This window comes from Carassius auratus, unplaced genomic scaffold, assembly GCF_003368295.1.
Source record: "Carassius auratus strain Wakin unplaced genomic scaffold, ASM336829v1 scaf_tig00017060, whole genome shotgun sequence".
Classification (NCBI taxonomy): Eukaryota; Metazoa; Chordata; class Actinopteri; order Cypriniformes; family Cyprinidae; genus Carassius; species Carassius auratus.
This window is the reverse complement of record NW_020524735.1, coordinates 520291-542840: the sequence shown is the minus strand read 5'-3', so window position 1 is coordinate 542840 and position 22550 is coordinate 520291. Positions and strand designations below refer to the sequence as shown.

At 36.9% G+C, this 22550-nt stretch overlaps 1 protein-coding gene across 2 annotated transcripts in view; it reads left to right on the top strand.

The window, feature by feature from the left end:
* The window catches only part of LOC113075443 (dystrophin-related protein 2-like), a 119458-nt gene that overhangs the window by 74966 nt on the left and 21942 nt on the right, over positions 1-22550 (top strand). For both annotated transcript variants that reach the window (XM_026248160.1, XM_026248159.1), the window contains exons 3-11: positions 2230-2386; positions 5273-5393; positions 6102-6370; positions 11224-11370; positions 12841-12919; positions 14274-14334; positions 18889-18950; positions 19430-19504; positions 21458-21659. In XM_026248160.1, the coding sequence (XP_026103945.1) occupies positions 2230-2386; positions 5273-5393; positions 6102-6370; positions 11224-11370; positions 12841-12919; positions 14274-14334; positions 18889-18950; positions 19430-19504; positions 21458-21659 (1173 nt within the window). The remainder of the gene's footprint in view (positions 1-2229; positions 2387-5272; positions 5394-6101; positions 6371-11223; positions 11371-12840; positions 12920-14273; positions 14335-18888; positions 18951-19429; positions 19505-21457; positions 21660-22550) is intronic.

Here is a 22550-nt window from a genome sequence, read left to right as displayed (position 1 = left end):
TGTTGGCCCTTTTGCCTTCTGTCTGCGGTCCAGCTCACCCCTAAACCATCTCGATTGGGTTCAGGCCCGGTGACTCTGGAGGACAGGTCATCTGGCGCAGCACCCCATCACTCTCCTTCTTGGTCAAATGGCCTTCTGTGTGACTCTACAATTTTCATAGTCATGAAAATAAAGAAAACTCTTTGAATGAGAAGGTGTGTCCAAACTTTTGGTCTGTACTGTATATATATTTGACAATTGTCATTTTTCTTTTAATTTTTTCTTTCAGTGGAAACAGGCTTTTATAATGTTTCTGTCCTTTTTTAATTTAATAAAAAAACATCTTAAATTATGGTGATTTTATGACAATTTGAGTGAATTTGAGATTCTCTTAAGTAAATCTCAATGTCTGTTGGATGGAAAGAATTTCACATGATCGGAGCCACAAAACTGATTTACAAAACTGAATTAAACCCTTGACATTGATAACAACAATGACACTATTAGCATTGTTTGATGACTTTTTGTAGTAGTGTTTTTTTCTTATGATTTTTACTTCAAATTACAAAGTTACAAGCACACACAAACCTGTAATAGAGTATCAAAAGTGTGTGCCGGTTATAGCTGATAGCCGTATGACAAAAGGCCCTTTCAAGAAGTCCTCCTTCTCATTTCTAAGTAGGTTCAACCCATCACTACAGTGTGGAAATGCTAGATGAACTCATTAAACTCACACAGACAGGAACTTCATTTGATCTTTGACATGCATAGTACAGAAATCTACAGCTTGCTGTGGCTGTGACCCTTTGCAAGTATCAGGTGGGTGAGCTGTATTTTCCTCGGGTTCAATTATTTTGTGTTTTATATGTGTGTGCGTATGTGTGCTTATTTATCTGCTTTGTACCATTGGAGGAGGTGTGTGCTTGTTTGTGTTTGTGTCTGAATGATGAAGGAGTCTTAAGGCAACTATAGAACACACAGGCTCTCTAATGAAATGTCTGCAGCCTGGCTGCCTTTATTGAGTGTAATAACACATCATTATAGAGCGCTGTGCCCACCCTCTCACTACAATAGAGGCCCGAACAGGTGAAGCAGGCTTCTCTCTTTTCATCAGACCCCTGCACTTGTTCTCTAATTATGCAACATATAATAACATGTTCTGTTTCTGAGAATTTGATTTCAATCACTGATGGCTTAGTTTTACATGAGTTTTCTATTTCTGCCTGTGTTGTCCTAACGAGCACATGGTTGCCTGACAATTGGCTTCTGTCTGTGAATGATTAAAATAACAAGCACATTAGGGTTTGGATGTCCCGGTGGACACTGTCACTTCAATTATCACTAAGTGGAGGCAACATTTTACTAGCTCTGTTGAAACAAGTCATCACTCAAATCAATCTGTGTGAACCTGAGGTCAATTTGTGAGTAAAGGTACCCTGAGGCCAACAATCACAGTCTTTTTGCTTTGTCATTTAACAGACGCTTTTATCCTAAGGGGCTCCATATTACATGGACACTCCCGATGGAGCAACCTGGGGTCTTGCTGAAGGGCACAATGATGAAAGCACATAGATTTAAGGATTGTTGGAGTTTGTATCTGCAGATTTTTGGGTACTGGTCCAGATCCTTGGGCTACACCATCCATCAAATCTTTGATTTTGTCAAAGGGTTCAGTAGCTAGGAATTAACCGTACAAGTTGCATAGAGGCAATGGTTCTCAAACTTTTTTTTTATACATATATAAATCCCAGAAACCGGAAGAGCCGATATAGGTGAATTATCAAACCCCAAATGTGATTCCATTATTAAAAACAAGTCATTGAAAAACAAGTTGCGAATTAAGCTGTTTCCATCCCACTTGTTCACTAGAACAAAGCTGTCACTTTATGTATTATGTACATTACGTAAATTTGTTTTAGCAAATTTTCAGTCAAATTAGTTTTTTGATGTGCAGGCAGGTTTTATGCACACATCATTTTACCATATAGCAAGATTTTTAAAAATATATAATATATAGTCTTGTGGAGCATCAAAAACATGCTGCTGTCAAGTTATGTTTGCCTGTTCACCAGAGAATAACATTGCAAAACCCTCAAAAATAATAAAAACCGGAATGGTGACAAGGTTTTGTAACAGTTTGTCCTGAGACTCTTGATTTGGACAGTTTTTCGGTGCTGTGATCTCAGTGCTGTCTAAGTTTTGACCATGGGTGTGTGCCCTGTGGTGGGCTGTCGTTTGCTGTGTTGGCAGAGTACGGCTGGAGGCCTTTTCGGACAACAGTGGGAAGCTCCAGCTGTCCCTGCAGGAGATCATTGAATGGCAGACAGCTAAAGACGAAGAGCTGTCTGAGCAGCTGCCCATAGGTGGTGATGTCGGAGCGGTGCAGCACCAGCGGGAGTTCCACCAGGTTGGCCTAACACACATGCATATCACACACACATCTTTTCTCATGCCGACTTTGCTCCTGAACACAGTTAATCTTGTCATCTATCAACATAACAGAATTAATTCAATATTAAAGACTGCAATATGGCAGCAGGAGCTCAGACAGAATAACATTAAAGATTCGAGCCCAACCACCTGTAAACTAATAAAACACTTCTGAATCCATTATCAAGATGCAAAAATAGACCTGAATGAAACATGTTAATTGTAAAACCTGAACCCCCCTCAGTTCATTAACCACAAAGAAGCTTGCGAGATCACTTAAAATAAAACATAGTGGCAGCAACTGATGCATGCTCAATAAATTGCTTAAGATGCAACTTTTATGTTTACACCCTCCACACCCCCTCCAATTTAGGAATACTTTACTTAAAAAGACTTATACTCAAATCCTTTTAATCCTGCCTAACATTCTTTCTTACACTGGAAAACAAAGTTTGAAGACTATAATGTACAAATTAAAGCTTCAAAAATTGACATGCACTACAAAGAATCATAGATGTTGTTCTTATGACTTTTTGTGACATTTTGTAAAGATGCCAGATCACTGAGTCACTTGAAAATCAGTCAGATTTGTGAATGAATCATTCCGAACTGGGTTACCTGATTTATTGAAGTGATCTACTGTAACTCAAAAGAATGATTCTGTTCAGTGCAATTCATGTGTGTTTTTATACTTTCACAATACACATTGTTTCAAAACAACATTACAAGTGATTCATGATTCTACATTACAGTTAAGAGTAATCTATCATCAGCTGTGAATGTGTCAATGTAATAATGTTGGTAACACTTTATAATAGCTTCCATTTATAAATCATGAACAATCATTATATAATAATTACAAATTGTAATTTTGGTACACAAAAAAAAGTGTTTATTGCCTCAACACTCAAACTTAAACAGGATATTCATTGAATTGAAAATAAACATTGGTGGATTTTAGAATTTTGTGTCATGCAGATTTGCTGAGACATGAGGGTGAGACTGAGTGAAGGTTGACAGATTTATTTAGTTTTTAGGTGAACTATCTCCTTAAATATTAACCACTCTCCTGTGCATGCACATTATGTTCTGCATTCAAACGTGTTTTTTCTCTCAATACACAAACACAAACAGTAATAGGCCCTGCCGATTTCTGCTGTCAGCTGAATAGAGCAGGAAAGAGAGGGGTACTGAGAGAAAAGGTAGAGTGAGAAAGAGAGACATAGCAAGCTCTTTCTTTCTGTGACCGACACTGTGAAATCATCCTCTAAATTAACCGACCTGTATCTCACTGTCCCTTTCTTGGCTGTCCCTTAATTCTTCCTTATTGCTCGCTTTTTGCTTTTTATGTAATATGTAGATACACATATGCATGTGCATGCACCCCCATCCTCATGCTATCATTCCATCTGTCACATACTGTTCTCTTTTCCTCCAGTTCACCGCTGCAATGTACAATGTTCGTGTTCCCAATGTGCCACATCGCCCTAAAACTTTTTCGACAAAGCAGAGCGCAAAATCACATGCTGCTCTGCAGAGAATTACGATGTTTAAAAAAATTTAAATTATTGATCATAGGTGTTTTTCTTCCTCTGTATTTTAATATCATACTCTTTTTGTCTCCCCCTGGTGCTATTTTTTTCTGAGTTTGTTGACAGATTTGAATAGATTGGGAGTATGGTTTGCTTTAAAAACTATAAAAAATGTGTATATATTGAAGCTTGCCCTAATACTAGTGTAGACTGAAATCTTTGAACACTATGTAGATAGCATCATTACTTAAGTATTTAGTTGAAGAAACAAAAATTTATTTTAGCTTTCCTAAAAATGTATAATTAATACGTGAGTGATCTTAAGTCTTTGTTTTTGTTCGCTGTGCCAAAGGCGGACCTCTTGTTTAGCTGCTATGAAGTTTCACAGGGAGTGCAATGAAAACATTTTCAGGCCTCGGTTATTTCATGAAATAGCAAGGCATGAGCAAGAGGACATGCTTTCCACAAAGACCCCTCGGGAGACCTCTTGATTCCAGCAGCCCGGCAGTACATTTCTACTTTTGACAATTTTATTTCAGTTTACAGTTTCTTGGTTGCTAACTCAATTTGCAAGTAGGTGGGTAGAGGTTTCAAGGACATTGCACGTGTTACTGGGGGTGACTCCTAATGTGGTTTCACAGCCATGCTTGTGATATAAGAGGATTGAGCTGTTGGATCATTCAAATAAATGACTTTAAAAAGAGGGGTTAATATTCCTCTGAGTTTTAAAATCGCACAATGAATTAATTAAGTTGTCTCCTTTTATAACTATTAGTGATTGGTGGAAAAACTGAAGGTGGTGCCTAGAACTAGGGAGTCTACTCCATTAATACACATCGTAGATTACTACATTAGTTGCCCAAATTGATTTATGTTAGATAGTCGGAAATACTAGCATTATTTACTCAACCTCATGTCATTCCAAGCTTGTATGATTTTCAGACTTTTGTGAAATACTGAAGATGATTTCTCTTTTGGGTCCAATATTGTTTTGGACTTCATTGTAGGACACAGACAGTTAAAATGTCTTCACATGGACAGAAGAAAGAAATTCATACAGGTTTGGAACAACATCAGATATGAATGCCAGAATTTCCCTTTTTAGGGTGAACAATCCTAATCTGTCAACATCTAGACCGGTAAAGATGGAAAAGCTGCTTTAGTTCAGTAGATTGACACATCAGGGGTTGATGGATGCTGCGGGGCTCCAATACAGTGTCTGTGAGCTAGTTTATGTGTGTCACTGAGGCTGCTTTCATGTTTTTTCCCTGTGCTGTGATGTTTGATCATGTCACCATGACGCACTGGTAAACATATGTTGTTGTGTGCAGGCTTTCATGGAAGATGTCAAATCCAGAGGGCCCTACATCTACTCGGTGTTGGAATCAGCTCAGACCTTTCTGGCACAACACCCATTCCAGGAGCCTGAGGAGACGTTGCCTGATGGCAAAGGTTTGTTCCCTAGCGCTGAAAAATGGTTAATGAACCATTATGATCTATTTAACCAAGTGTCATGACATTGTGTTCCTCTGGATCCTGAATAATTAATCGCATGATGTTTAGGGCTAAGATGATTGGCTCAAAAACAAGGGGATCCTGCACCAGTCAGTCAGCGGCCTCTAGCAATGCTTCCATTCAGTTGAATTTTCCAATAAATTAATGCAGAAAAGTAAGAGTACTGCAAAAAAAAAACTATTTCCAAATAAGTGCTGGTGATTGGTAGCAGATGCTTTATGTCTAGGTAACAGCGTATCAGACAGTTTTAGGGGGTAACAGTATTGGCAAAAATAATAATAATAATAAGTTTTGATGTTTTAATGCATTTGTAGGGCTGTTTTGTTTATTGAAAATATAAAAAAATCCTTTAACAAAATAAATAATTTGATAAGAAACACTACATAAGATTTTAAAGTTTGTTGTCATATATTCATCTTTAATGTGTTTTGTCTTATTTTAAATCCTTTTTTTGTAAATCTAATTTATACTTAAAACTGCAATGTTGCCTCTCAAGTCATTCTTTTTTTTAGATATTTTAATTGGATTATATATATTTTTTTGCAATATTTGATTGACAATAAATGCTTATTTTGTACAGTGTTTTACTTTGCTGGCTCATAGCCTCTCTGTTACTCCCTATTCTTCCCCTCTTCTCACACAAAGAAGTCTCTCCTCACCGGCGAATGCTGAATGTAAGTCGCTCCGTGTGGAAGCAGGCCAACGTGGCCAGTGACCTGTGGGAGAAGTTGACAGCGCGCTGCGTGGACCGACACCGGCACATGGAGCGAACCCTGGAGAGGCTGCTGCAGATCCAGGCCGCCATGGAGGAGCTGGCTGTGGCTCTGGAGCAGGCGGAGGGAGTGAGGGACGCCTGGGAGCCTGTGGGAGACCTGTTCATTGATTCACTGCAGGACCATATAGATGCTACCAAGGTAATATGTCTTCGGTGACCTGATCACAAGTGATTAATTTGGACAAATTGCTTTTTACACTTTTGTGATTGGATTTTAAAGTGAATGGTGTCTGATTGGTAACTATATCCATCAAATACTACTTTAGTGTGTTACTGCATGGGCAAAGCATAAAAGAGCAAAAAAAAAAAACTCCATAAAATATCCATATATATATATCATACCATATATATCTGAGTCTCCCTGCATATGTGACATTTTGAGTAGAATTTTCAGGGTTATTTTAGCCATGCTTGTCGTGCTTTATATGATCTGTGGCCCTGCATGACAGGTAGTTCTGTAAAGTCACCTGCATGTATATGTACCAATTATTATTTATTTTTTTAAGCTGCATGGAACCATCAAAGTTGAAACATTAATATAGGCACAATGGTTGATTGATGTGAGTAGGCAGCAGAGATGGGGACTCGAGTTTGAGACTCGGACTCGAGTGCGACTTAAGTCGCACAAACAGTGACTTCAGACTCGACTTGAGACTCGTCCTCGAAAGACTTCAGACTCGACTCGGACTCGAGCTCCGGGACTCGTGAACAATGTTAATTTTTAGTAAACGTCAGATGAGCTCGCTGTTAGAGTTGTGACGTTCGCGAACGAACCGATTCTTTTGAACGGCTCATAAACATGAACGATGGGAGCCGAGTCACGGCTGGAGGGGAGCCGTTCTTTCTGTCGCTCTTTTTTCCTATGCGTGTTTCAGAGCGCGTGTTTCACACAGATGCACACAAATGAGCTCCTCCGCGAGACAGAACAGTTCTAGGGGGAGGGGCGCACCCAGCGCAGGCCAACCCTTTATAGCGTGATGATATTAGTTATTAGTTGTGCGCGCATCCTTCACGTGAGTACTCCAGTGGAAAAAAACCTGCGTGCCTCTGCCATTGGGTAGGAGCGGAGCCATGACGTTTTGCACAGATATTCATTGCAGCCCACTTTGTTATTGTTCATTGACTTGAAGGGGCTGATGTCCTATTTGCAAAGTTTACAGTAGTAATAGTATGTAGACATTTCCATTTTATTTATTCTAATTTTATCTACTTTAAATATTTTTGGTTCTCTATCAAAATGTTCTTGTGTGATAACAATGTTCTTGTGTGGAAGTGTTTGTAGTAAAAGCTGTTTTGCACAGAAATTCATTGCAGCCGGCTTTGTTTTTGATGTTTATTTGTGAGTAGGTATTGTATGAATAACATAAGTCAGCGTAGCTTTGTTCATTCTTAAGCCAGACAAGAGGTGTGCAGCTATACAGCCAGGACAGACAGAAGGCCATTACTGAATCCATAAATGCAAAATACAGACATTAACTTAAAAGTAAAGCATTCTTGGTGTTTTTGTCATGTTGCAATAGCCTGTTTACACTGATTATATACCAAAATCAAAGTTGATATTGTATGCTAATAGATAGAGTTGTCATAATAACATATTACATGCTTTGAATTCCTTATATATAGCTATGCAGTGTTCTAAGCAGCTTGGATGGGTCGCTGTACGTGATGCAACATTTATTATAACCAGAGACTTAATATAATAAAGAGACTTGAGACTTGACTTGGACTCTAGCTCAGAGACTTGAGACTTGACTTGGACTCTAGCTCAGAGACTTGAGACTTGACTTGGACTCTAGCTCAGAGACTTGAGACTTGACTTGGACTCTAGCTCAGAGACTTGTGAGCATCTCTGGTAGGCAGATTTTCAGATGATGTCTAGGATGGATGGATCAGGGTGCATTTACATGACATAATGTGACATTAAATCACTGCACACATACCTGTGCTATACTTAAAAACAGACATCTTTGCAACAGTATTGTTGTTGTAACAACTATTGAATTTTTTGAATTAGATCTATTTTGGTAGTAGCAAATAAAAAATAAATAAAAAAAACACCCAAACTGCAGTCTTATATATTGGTAGGCATGTTTTAAGAAGTGGGAAAGTGACTTGAATTCGACTTTTGTATGGCTGGCTGCTGGAACCTTGTTGTGATCCATGCACCCTATTTACTTCTAGATGTGCTGCTTTAATAGATAATGATGAAGAGGTTCAGTGTGCATTTATAGTTATATAAATGTATTTTTATGGCCATATGTTGATGTATTATTCAAGGCTTTCTAATTGAACTTTAGATATTTTTGCATTTGTTAGTAGACCTCACAGCTTGCTCAATTACAAATTCTTAGATTTTCTGCCAGACTGTAATGAGACTCTCCACATGGCACAGTTCTCTAATGGCATAGAAGCTCTTTTACTTTTTTCTCTCACTTCATTTCACTGTAGGGTTTAAGCAAGTGTTTTTTTTTCAGACTTTAAATTAAATGTATAGTGAATGCGTAATGTGATTTGCTCCTGATGTTTTTGAATCAAATAGATGTTTTAGTTTTTTGGTTGTTTTGGTTATTATTATTTTATTGTTTTTGTTTTTAAAGTTTTTGTTCTCTTGCTTTCAATGTGTGACATTGCACTTTTATTTTTCAAATGTTATTTTACTGGTTATTTTGTTTTCCTTTACTATTTTTTATCAGATGTTTTATTTTTAATTAAATGTTTTTATTTATTTATTTATTTATTTAATATTTATTCAGAACAAGTTGAATTAGAATGAGATTTACAATTAAAATCTAAATCTAAAAGAATATACATTTACATTTATATACAGTTTACAGTATATACAACCCTATTAATATAAATATTTACATAAGTATTTTATGCTATTTAAAAAAAAAAAAGCAAAGAAAAAAGGTACACTGAACTACAAAAACAGGTACATAGTAGTGGGTATGCTAGCTGTTCAAGTTAGAAATGGCCTGTAGAAAACTGTTCTTGTGGTTGGATGTTCTAGTGCACAGTGATCTGTAGCATCTGCAGATCTGTCCTACAGTAGTTGAGAAGGGTCCATGATGACGTTATCTGTTTGTTTCTTCAGTCTGGAGATCCTGAAAGCTGTGCAGGTGCATACCAATTATCCTCTAAGCCATCCTAACAGTTCATTGTAGTCTGTATCAAGGGAGATGCAGAAAGCAAATGTCTATCATAATCTGTCCATCTGTCGTAATCTACCAGTGACGATTTACAGACTCCTACAGCTGTACAGTAGGAGGTCTTTTTATTGAGGATATGATCATGGATGTTCCCGTGGAGATAAGTAGAGTTATTATAGTTATGGAACAGTGTAGGTATCTATTTACAGTATTACCCTGTGCATCAGTGAGTCAGAGTTTCTGTTCTGCTGTCCGGGTCCCAGGAGGCTTCCTTATGTGTGGATAAGATATTTCTGAATCTCTATTAATGTACACATGTTTTTTTGATGTAATGTGCCTTTTTGTGAATAGCACAGTAAAGTACATGTGCAACTGTGTAATTAAATAATTAACTAGTTTGTCTGCCTGGAGCTGTACCCTGATGCAATATGTTGAGTTTTTAATTTAGGCTGAAGCAGGGCTCAGTGAACTGACATGATCATGCTACGCTCTGACAGGAGGTGGAGCATTTATCAGTGTTTCCCCTGCTGTCAGAATCAGCAACCACATAGCAGGTCTTGCAGACTTACAGTTTTCCATTCATTTTCCTGGCTTTATGTCAAGGGTATGAACAGGCCATGAGATCAAGGCTCCTACTGCTCCTACAGTTACCTCTTGCCTGGTACCCCATACATACGGTGGGCTCAAATCCCTGAGACCTCGTTGAAAATCTGGGATTTTTCTTTTTATTTGCTTCTGAAAACAAAATAAATAAATACTTTTATAAAGCAAAGATGCATTGATTAAATGTGACAATAAATATGTTTACAGAATATACATGTCTTTACAGTAATATATATATATATATTTTTTTTTTTTACTTTCTGCTCATCAAAAAATCCTGGAAAAACTGATTCCACAAAAAAATTAATCAGCACAACCGTTTTCAACATTGAAATGTTTCTTGAGCACCAAATCAGCATATTAGAATGATTTTTGAAGGATCATGTGACACTAAAGACTGGAATAAACGATGCTGAAAATTCATATCTGCATTACAGGAATGAATTACATTTTAAATATATTAAAACAGTTATTTTAAATTGTAACAATATTTCACAATCAGTGTTGGTGGTAACACAATAAAAGGAACACGAGTTATGTAATCAGACTAGTAATATAACCCATTACTTTTAAATTTACAAGATACTTTTTTTAATAAGTGACACAAGTTACTTTGTTTTCCCATTTATTCACTGACGCCTCTCCTGTCCCCGTTTGGAGAGAAATTTGGAGTGAGGTGCAGAGGCACTTCCTTCAGCCTGAGGCTTATTGGTGCATTTCACTTTTGGTGTGAAAGGGCCTTTACAGTTGCATAAAAACGTTTGGGTATTTTGTTCTTAAAAATGAATACGGAAGCCCAGTTTAAGGTGACAAAATATACAGTGTCACTCTCTGCCTTTGACAGATTGGGTTTCTCTTGCACTTATGCCCAGTGTGGTACCTCATTGTAAGTGTGTGGAAGGAAGTGAGCAGTGGTGGTGGATGAAATGATGAATGGACAAGGGTAGGCTGTGAATGGATAAAAAATCACTTAAAACATTAAAATATCCACCACATGGCTAGCCTGTCAATATCAGGGATTTTTATTGCTTTAAATTAGAGCATGCATAATTGTAACACTCAATAAATGTAACATAACAATGCACAGTGCCACCAGAAATAAGAATTAGAAAGTCTGAGTATTGCATGGCATGAAAATATCTATATCTATATACATATTATTTTTAATTTCAATTTAAATTCTTTTGGTGAGACATGTGGCTTTGATCATCCATCTCTTTTTCTTCACTTTGTGTTATAGCTGTTTAAAGAAGAGCTGACCCAGGTGAAGGAAGGAATGAAACACATAAATGACCTTGCGCATCAGCTGGCCATATCTGATGTGCACTTGTCCATGGAGAACGCTAGAGCTCTGGAGCACCTCAACAACAGATGGAAACTTCTGCAGGTAGTGGATTCACAACATCTTTATCTCATCCTTACCTTCCCACCATCACTAATGGACCACTATGGAGATCAAACAGTACAGCGATCCCCATTGACATCAATGGTTCCAGCCAGCTAAGTTAGTGCATATACACTATGAAAAATGGAGCTTAGGAGATGGAATATAATATGCCGCTCCTGCCTGGCTGAGAGCGGTGATGGCTCCATTATCATCGGTCATGGGGAGTGCCTTTTGTCTACATGCTCATAGAAAAACAAAGGCCTTTACTATGAGAAAAAGAGAAGATGTAAAGTGAAATTGAGTGTTTCGGTTGCATCTGGTTGTTTTATGTGTGAGAGGAACTTAAGAGAGCCAGAAAGAGATGCAGGAAGAATGAGAAGTACATTTGAGTGTGTGGGAGTGTGTAAATCCAGTTATTGAAAAAATGACTATGAAATGCATATCTGCAGCAGTTTGTGTGTGACCTAATGTGATGGAAGACAAACAGCACAAATGTGTGTGTGTGCATGTCTATTTGTCTTTGTATTATGAATGTCTTCCGAAATGCTGTGTTGATGAATCCTTGGGTTTTAATACTCTCATATATGTTTGTTAGGGTAATGACACATTTCAAATTAATCTATTCAGATTAATCATATGATGTGCTTACTAAATAATCAACTGCAGATAACTGTGCATTTGCTGAAATAAGAACCCAGATAAAAGCATTCAAGAACTTTTATGTCTCTCATGCTCACCAATACTGCATTTATCTGATCAAAAATACACTTTTTTTATCTAAATATATCTTAATATGTAATTTATTCCTGTGATGGCGAAGGTGAATTTTCAGCAGCCATTACTCCAGTCTTTAGTGTTCAGTTCTTATTTATTAATGGTAAAAGCAGCTTAATATTTTTGTGAAAACCATGGTACCTTTTATTTGAAGTTCAAAAGAACAGCATTTATTTGAAATATGCATTTTTGTAACAAAGTAAATGTCTTTAGTGCCATTAAAGAATTAAATTTCTTTCAGAAAATCTTACAGACCCCAAACTTTTGAACAGTATTGTGTTTTAGTTTACTAACTAACTAGACAATTAGGGGCTCAATAGGCACAATGATATACAGAGATGTCTGCTTTTACAGGGCAGTTTTATCTTTCTATCATCTCAAAGACAGTGTTGGTTGTCCTTGTCTGGTTGATGGCGACAATGACAGACGTGAATTACTCTTGGCAAACGTCTTGTGCAACAGCCTCAAAACTTTCCTCCTTACCACACATTACCTTTTCTAAACGTTTGTCTGAGTCATTGCTCTTCAGTCTGTATTCTTCAAAAACTGAATGGGGACAGCAGAGAGCAGACTGGTACTGGTTTGTTTGTAACAAAACTTAAAGAGATAGACCATTTGAGAACTTGAATTTAGTATGTAAAGTATTTGATTCCTGAAAATGACTGGTTATAACTCTTTCTTTTTTTTCCACTAAAGGGGTCAATTGAAGAACGTCTTAAACAGTTGCAAGATGCCCATAGAGATTTTGGACCCGGATCACAGCATTTCCTTTCCAGTGAGTGTGTTAACACATTTGAAGCACTCTGCTGCAGTGTGATGCTGAACACAGAGAGAGGGGGGAGCAAATGGAGCTAAGTGGAGAGGGGTTGGCAGGACCGTGTTTAAGTGGGCAGGGTGGGCTGTGACTTTATTCATTCTCGCTGTCACTCACTGCCTGGTCTAAGATTGCAGGACAAAGACATTGCCTGCTACACAGTTAGCCTCATTTAGAAGTTGTCCAAACTTTTCTGGCTCTTTAAATCACATAAAATCAATGCAATGCTTAATGAGGATGCAGGGTATGGCAGTTCCATGCAGAGTATGTGAGGCGAAGTATTTTGACTGGAGCGAGAAGCGGATCTTTTTTTTTTAAAGTTGTAACGTTGTGATTTTCACTTGCTCCAAGAGCGCTTCACCACCTCTTCAAAACGAGTGCAGTTCATGTCAACACAGAGAAGGATCACTGAAATAATAGTTAAAGGAATTTGTTTGTTCTTTCTAGATATAGATATTTTCAGCTGAAAGCATGGTTTAAACAAGTACTACAACACTTATTCACATGCAGTCACTCTCTCAGTAATACATTCAAACAAATGTAGCCTAATACACTGCTAAATCATCTGAATCCAATTTCGAATGAGCAGAAATCTGTAAGAAAAGAATCGATCCATAGGAAAATTACCTTGACGAAAATTTAACCTACTCTTGTTTTCATCTCAAACTAAATTTGCACCGCAAAAAGCAGCAATTATACGTTTTAATGCTGACAACCATGTCATGGGGTAGGAAAAAATTTTGCAGACTTTTGTTCCAATAAGCCACTTTAAAACTCTCCTGTTATTTTATTTTTAGATATTTAATATACGCTATTTCAAACAGGCTGAAACACTTTAGACACTGAGTGAAGGCGGATCAGGGTTTCTGATCAGTGGAGCGAGGACGGAGCGAGTAGCGAGAAATGGTGAAACTGGAGCGGAGCTGGAGTGGAGTGATTATTGAATGCTCGGAGTGCGGAGGGGAAATTTTTGACGCTCACATATTTTGGTTCCAAGTGACATTCCATGAAGTGTTATAGTACTTAAGATCCGACTAGAACCAAGTGCATTGTTTAAGAGCTTAGATTAGTTAACCTGTTAGCCAATAGCTTTTTATTATTATTACTGACCTCGGTAACTGTATAGTTCTACACTCACAGAAAAGCTTTCCACCATTCTGAACACTTTTGGGGTGCTGTTGTTTAATAGCCTCTCCGTGTGGAAGCAGTATGCTTAAAAGACCTTGAGCGGTGCCATTTTAGATTTTCAAAATAACTTTTCATGCTCGACATGTCTGTCTGATTGATAATGCCTTCTTTCTTTCTGTCACTTCAGGCTCTGTGCAGATTCCTTGGGAACGTGCCATATCCCCCAACAAAGTGCCATACTACATCAAGTAAGTCCAGCCGTCGGGGTGTGCAGTCTCATGATTTTTGATCATGGACGGTTGAAATGTCTGTACGATCTGATTTTGAAGAAACTTCATAGTATTGTGGTAAAGCAATATCAGTTGCAGTTCTGGCGCCTCTGTCTCAATATAGGCTGCAACTTGACAAAATGTCAGACAAGTACATTATTTGCATGTGCTTTAAAGGTGCAGTGTGTACAGTTTAGTGGCATCTAGTGGTGAGGTTGTGAACTGCAACCAATGGCTCAGTCCCCCGCTCATCCCTCCGGTGGCCGACACCGGTAAAGATGTCGTAGGTAAAGACAGCAGAGAGAAATGAGATTTCTTTACAAAGGTAAATTAAGGAATTATGTTTACTTTATTCAATAAATCAATGTTATTGCTAATGTTAATGTACTTGTTCATCACTGCGTTAATGTTTTATTCGCAAGAACAACAAAGTTTCAAAATGCGCTCTGTAGAGAAGTTTGTCCGTTTAAGGCTACTGTAGAAACAGGGTGGCGACTTCCATGTAAGGGGACCCATGGGGTATATAGTTGAAATAGCTCAATTTGAGGTAATAAAAACATAACAGCTAATTAAGTAAGGTCTTTATGCACCTCTGAAAACATAGTTATGTATATTTCATTGCATTTCTGTAAATAGATTGTTGTAAATATTATACATTGCACCTTTAAAGCCTTACTGTTTAAGCGTTTAATTTGCGTCCTTGTCTGACATGCACACTAAAAAGCCTGATTACTGGACTAAGTTATTTGAGTCTGATTACGCTATTACTGTCAAAAACACACAAGGTTTACATATAATACATTTTTATCATGAGAACTCTCTGAAGATTTTAGCATGGTAATTGATATGCCAATGTTAATGTATTTGGCCTTAGTGGAACAGATCTGCAAAGCTGCTTAGGTCTTAAAAGTGGTCTTAAAGTGACAGTACTAAACATGCTGCCACTTGTCATTAAAGGGGCAGTTCACCCCAAAATTTTAATTCTGTCGTTATTTACTCACTCACATGTTGTCCCAAACCTGAACACAAATAAAGATTTTTTGAAGAATGTGGGTAACCAAACAGTTTCAAGTCCCCACTGACTTTGATATTAGGAAAAACAAAATACTATGGAAGTGACTGGGGACCAGCAACTATTTGGTTAACCACATTCTTCAAAATAACTTTTATGTTCAACAGAAGAAAGAAAGTCATTCAGGTTTAAAACAATAATTTTCAACTCCGTAATGTTAATAAACTAGCTATACACAAAGAGAAAAATAACTCATTGCTTTTGACTGAAGAACTTTAATACAGTTGCTTTAATAACAATCAATGTATAATTTATACAGTAAAGTTTATATGATGTTTTATTTATATATTTGTTCATTTCAGTTTGTTGAATGCTACTGCTAAATACACCTACTGTACCTGGAAAATAGGTTTTATTGGTTACACTTTATTTTAAGGTGTCCTCATTAAAGAACTGAGTAATGTTAATTAACTACTTACTATTGGATTAGGATTATTTAGGGTTAGGATTAGTTTTACTTGCATGTTATGCATAATTATGCATAATTAATTGTCATTATAATAGTAAGAACATGTAACGTGTAACAAGGACACCTTAAAATAAAGTGTTACCATTTTATTTTGTATATTATTTTAATGTGTATCTTTGTTTGTTTTTTTTTAATAACGAAGATAAATAACAACAAAGGTTTTTTTTTATCTTCACCGACTTTAGCCTAAATGTCTGACATTTTTATTTTATTTTATATTTTCTTACTTTCTAAGGCTTTGTTTTTAAAATAGGGAAATTAGTTTGGCTGTACTGCTCAGACAACTTGCAAAATAATAAAACCAACATGATAAAATTGTGAATCATGATTTTCCTGAAAAAAATAAAAATAAATTCATAATCTGATATTTTTACCATATCACCCACACCTATCCTACGGTAAAGCATCAGCAGTCTATGAGATGAGTGTCAGAAAGGAGAGAGTCTGGGTAAAACTGTGGGATGAGCATGTCAGATTATCAGGTATTGAGAGCAAACTCAATTACTGATCCCTGGTGCAGAAGATTATTGCACTGTGACCTAAAAACAAAACAACATTTCAACCATGGTGCTCCTTTTGTCATTTGGGCTTGTGCATTTTTAGGAATTTGAGTTTATAAAAGGCTCAAAAGAGTGTTGTGTGGGCAGTGTAGAGGTTGGCGTCATCAGTTGAGAGAAAGAAGGTCTGTAATACTTTGAAAGATTTCTGTAAGAGTTCCCAGAACTATGAAGTTTTTGGTAATTGTAATAAATAAAATCTAAATATTAAATAAAAAGCATCAACTTTCTAAAATTAGGAATGTTGCCTTGGCAGCTAAATGTAATAAACAGCAATAGTTTTAAATTGAAGTACTAAAATGATTAAAACTGAAATTAAAATAAAAGATAAATAAATATAAATATAAAATTAAAAATATCTAGAAACATTTCTAAAAAATACTAAAATTAAAACTGAAAATATAATTTATTAATTATTATTTTTAAATACGGTAGTATAAATAATAGTATTATTTATAAATATATTATTTATTAATGTTTTGAATGCCATGAAGTACCATGTGACTAATCTCTGAAGTCACAGAAATTATGTCATGATGGTCACAGGGAACAAGATTGGTAGTTTTTTTTTTAGGATGCTGGTGCTGTAGAGTACAGGTTGTTGCAGTAAAGCATGTAGCACACATGTATCGACTTTGTGGAGATGTTCTTACTGTACATGCCTGCTCATCAGATTTGAATTCAAGCTATGTTTAGCCATAATCTTTTCTTTGAATGTCATCAAAACAGCCATGTATATAAGCATTATAATGACTCTAAAATCTTTGTTCAAGATCATTGCGATTGCGATCTCTCTCTCTCTATACTGTGGCAATGATTCAGACGGTATGGCATATTGGTGCCTGTAAATGTTACAACTTATAACCATATATTAGATTAAGTGATATAATGTTAAAATACCAATCTACTTGAATTATCTATATCTAGATGAATTATCAAAAGCTTTTTACCGTAAAATGTACTGAAAAGCACTTTATTAATGCAGGTGGTGAAATAAAAAGGAATATAATGAATTAGAGTTCATCACAAGAGACTTTTCCATTAAACTTAGACAGTATTCATATAGAGACAGTGCACACATAAAGGCAAAGCAACATTAGGGTAACCAACCCAATTTCATTTAAAACCTTTTTTTATGAGGTGCTAAAATTGTATGAATTCCCCTTCACCACCTCTGAACGTAATAGCCACTGCAGTGTAAGCAGATTGTGTGAGAATGTAAAAATTCATACAAATTAGCCACCAAATTCACTAAAAGTTAACAATTGCCACGAGCTTGTGTTTGGGCTACAAACGACACACAAACACAAATGAAATACACATTAAAGGTCCCGTTTTTCATGCTTTTTTGAAGCTTTGATTATTTTGATAATAAATCTTTGATAATCTTTTTGCGAATCCGGCATTAAACTGATTGAGATAGAGGAAGCTGTCCTCAGCAAAATGTGCTGCACATAGTTTTACATGTGGATTATAATTTTTGGGAACCGAGTTAAACATAAATTGTAACCATTAATCTCCAAGTACAGCATCCCTGGGAAGCCCAAACAAAGATGAAAATAACAGCGTTTCGACGACATGGCAACAAACACAAATGCAACTCTTCCTCTTCTCCGTCGGAGCGTAACAAGACCACGCCCCCTTTTTTGTGTATTGATGTGGGCGGAGGTTAGTCAAAAAACTGTTTTAGTGACATCATTACTGCAGGAACTAGAGGACTGTAGTCCAAACGGGTCGTTTTTTTGTACAAAATAATTTATTTAAAACATATGTGATGTGTCACTCAGGGACTTTTGGATACTTGCTGTTTTTCACTGTAAAAAGTTTGTAGTTTTTTCCTTCCAAAAAAAACATAAATCTGACTGAATTTTACAATTAAAATGATATATAATGTGATGTTAAACTAACAGTTTTTACTCTACTGTATATGGTCAGGTCACAAGTTAACCAGTTGACATTGAATTAATAAATAAATAAATTCTTTAATTGTTATTTATGGAAGAAAGACATTTTTTTACAGTGTCCTTAAAGGGTTAGTTTACTTAAATTGTTGAAATGTTAATGCACCCTCCAAATCCAAAATGTGTTTTTGTTCTATTGCAAAAGGTGAACAGCGGTTCCTGTGTGCGTCCTAGCCATTTGCCAAATTTGAATATGCAGAAAGCTACAGCAGAGGGGAAATATTTCAGTCCATAATGATTAAAATTAGCATTTGTGTTGCATCGAAGAAACAAAGTCATATAGGTTTAGAGCGGCATGATGGTAACAAAAAAAAAAGAAAGTAAGAAATAATGAAATTAGTAAATAATGACAGAATTTTTCATTTTTGGATGAACTAGTCCTTTAATGTTTCTCTCACGTGTGTTCTATGCTTTTTCTATTTTTGACTTCACTACTCTGCTCTTACTTGGCTCTTTTTCTCCTCCCTTTCATAGCCATCAGGCTCAGACAACCTGCTGGGACCATCCAAAGATGACTGAATTATACCAAGCTCTGGGTGAGGCAATTAAACACAATTAAACTCTGCTCTTATATCTTCTATGTGTCTACTTCCCGCTAGGGAACCATAGTGCAGACATACAGAAGCTCAAATACACCTACTAGAAGACGGTCTCACACTGAGCTCGATTTCTTTACTTGAACCTCTCATTATAACCTAATATTTCATCCCACCCCAGAGATGTCGCCAGCTCTCTCGTTAACCCAAGAGCAGCTGGGCCAACATTACTAATGCTTTGCCAACTTCTAATTAACAATGATTAAAGGGTGTTTACAAATGTGAGTTAATCTGATGCAACATGACACAAGTTGTCCAAACACTCTGGCACGGCATGAGCAGAAACCCCTCAACAACGCTGAAGTGACACATTGCTTTCTGTCTCTCTGTTTGCTTATGTAAGAGCTCAGCTATTCCTTTGCTGCTCTTTTCTCTCCTAATGAATGATATTCTCTCTTTTCCCTGCTGCTCTCTCACAGCGGACCTGAACAATATCAGGTTCTCTGCATACCGGACGGCCATGAAGCTGAGGCATGTGCAGAAGGCTTTAAGATGTATGTAAAAAGAAGCACCCACACTGGTTTGCCCTTTTCCCTCTACTCCTCTTTTTAGAGCAAGTCATTGATTATTTGCAAAATTGCACGTTCAGAGCTGGCTCTGCTGTTCGCCTCTGTTCTGTCTTTTTCATTAAAGCCCAGTGATTTTTATGCAGCTTAATTAAGCTTAATAATTTGTGTGATTGTACTTCTTCGGGGGAGGTAATTAAGAAGTCTGTGTGAGGAATTAACCACTGTTTCCCCTGCGACACGTTTTGTGGATGGAGGTTTATCTGCCACTGTCCAGACTTCCTCTCGTTGGCATTCCCTTCTTTTCTTCAGCCTTTTCACTGTGCACATAATATAAATATAAATGTGTCTGTGTAGGTCGGTTTTACACTTTCAAGATCCCTTCAAAAATAACATGGCACTGAAAAAACCCCCCTGCTTTAATACAATGAAATATTGGTTGCACTTTATTTTACAGTACGTGTGTTTACATGTACTTATAGTATACTTACAGTGTATTTATCCAAGAAAGTTCTGGTAACACAAGGTAACTACATGGGGTGGGGTTAGGTTTAGGGGTAGGTTCAGGGTTAGTACCTAGTTATTACATAGTTATTGTAATTACTATAATAAGTACATAGTATGTACATGGGGAACAGGACTGTAAAATAAAGTGCTACCGAAATATTTGTGATTTGTGTTGCTTGCAAACAATTTTATTTCCTCAAAATACACAGCTACCCCTGAATGCCAATCAACAGTAAAATATAGGGGTTTTTTTGCAGGAAACTGATGTAGCTGTACAACATCTAGTCAAACTTTGGCTCCTCTGTGGAGAGCTTTGAACCCATAGGGTTATTCTATAAAACTGGTGCCTTTCCCCTTTTGATAAGCTGATTTAATCAAATATTCAAGCAAAATTGTCTTTTTCAGCTATTAGTGAAATGCATTGTACCATCTAAAGCTAAACACACACACAAACACATGCACACATACAAAACATAATTATTTCTATAGAACGTTCACAGGTTGATGGTTTTTACAGTTTAATTTCACACTGCAAACCTTGAACTCAAGGTTGTGAATCTAGGTGCTTGTTTTTTCCACAAATCTTCTTCAAGGTAACAGGTTCAAGGTTTTCCTCAACTGACAATCGTCAAAACAAACGATAAAGTGACAGAGGACACCTGTCCTTGAAAAGTTCACCTCTTTAAAGCATGACGCTATATACAAAATATTAAAGCAATTTCAGAATTTCCAAAGCATTTTTATTAGTTAACATTAACAACGATCTAACACACACAGGAGGAAGGAGAGAAACAAATAAAATAATTCCTCGGTTTTGTGAACGTTTACAAAAATGTCTCTAATAACAGTAGAAGATTTGTTTGGTTGTTTATTTATTTATTTTATATTTTTTCACATATGTGCATGACACAAAACAGATGGCATCTGTTTTGTAGAATCATCCTCATGGAGAAAACATGTTCAGGGCTACATAAGCAGGTTGAATCCACTACTGAGTATGGCATGTGCCTTTTAACGTCTCTGGGGACAAGTTACTGCTTGCTTCTCTCTCTCTCTCTCTGTGTCTCTCACACACACTCTTAGTTTGCTAGTTCATGTCCTTAACCGAATTAATAACCAGGCTGCTATAGAAACATTGCTGTTTTGTGAGCCAGGCTCTGATGATTGACGTCTATATAAAATGAGCATCTACAAAGGCCTGTTAGAGGATCTAGCTGCCCACCTAACACTGAAAGCACCGTTGCCACTCTGCTTCCATATTTCAACTCATTGTCCAATTAGGATGACATCAGCATACAGCCTTAACCCTATACTCTCACTGCCACACTAGAGATTGCCAGAGGAAATTATATTATAGCAGTCAAATCCAATTAGTTAACACTCCACACACGTACAGTAATATGCATGTGTGTGTGTGTGTGTGTGTATTTCTAGTGGACCTGCTGAAGTTAAGCAGCTTGGTGGATGTGTTTAGAGAACAGGAGCTGCAGAATGCCGAGCATGTGATGGATGTGGTCGAGGTCATCCACGCTCTCACTTCCCTGTATGAGAAACTTGAGGAGGAGAGGTCCGTCCTGATCAATATCCCCCTGTGCGTCGACATGTGTCTCAACTGGCTGCTGAATGTTTACGACAGGTACTGACGGTAATGCCATTCACAACCCATTCGACCTACTCCCACAAATGATGTCAAACCAACCTTGCACCCTCCTGGTGTCTGTGAGACACTTTTACTGGTCAGTCACACACTGCGCAAAAAAGGCCCACCCTATACCTGGAATATGACGTGACACTTAACTAATCATTTATTGTATGAAACATGCATGTCTCCATTTAAAGTCATTTGGACATTTTTAGGGGCAAAACAGTCAAAAATGTAATACAGCTGTTCTGTTATTTATATATAAAGCTGAATACAATGAGTACTTGGCACGTGTTTCAAAGATTTTAGATTTTTCTTCTTATTTAATGTGGACACCCTTAAACGTCATTGACCCTTAAATCTCTCACCCATAGGCAAAGCTGTGTTCTCCGTGTCACAGTGAAGTGAATTAAAAGATGACTACGGCACAGAGACATCACCAGCAGGCAGCTAATCAGACTGTAGGAGTTAAAAGCCCCACTGCTTGACTCCCAACTATTGCATTCTGTGCCAAGCTCTTGACTAAGATTTATATATATATATATAAAAACAATTGATGTTTTTTTTATTTATTATTAGAATGAATTATATACATTTTTATATTTAACATTTCATTATTTATTTGTTTTTCATTGTCCATTGTGAATCTGTCTCAAATATACCATATACTAGACTCTTAACTACCTGCTGCTAATGACTGGAAATCCGAGCTTTCACCCTGCGAGTAATTGGTAGTAATTGCTTTTTTGTTTTCCTACAAACGCTGGATGTGAATAAGAATGAGCAGCATGCATGAGGATGATAATGACAAGCTCTCGGTCACATCAGAAAGCCAAACAAAGTAGCAAATGTTCCCTTTGGTAGCAGTAATCACAGGGGATTTCT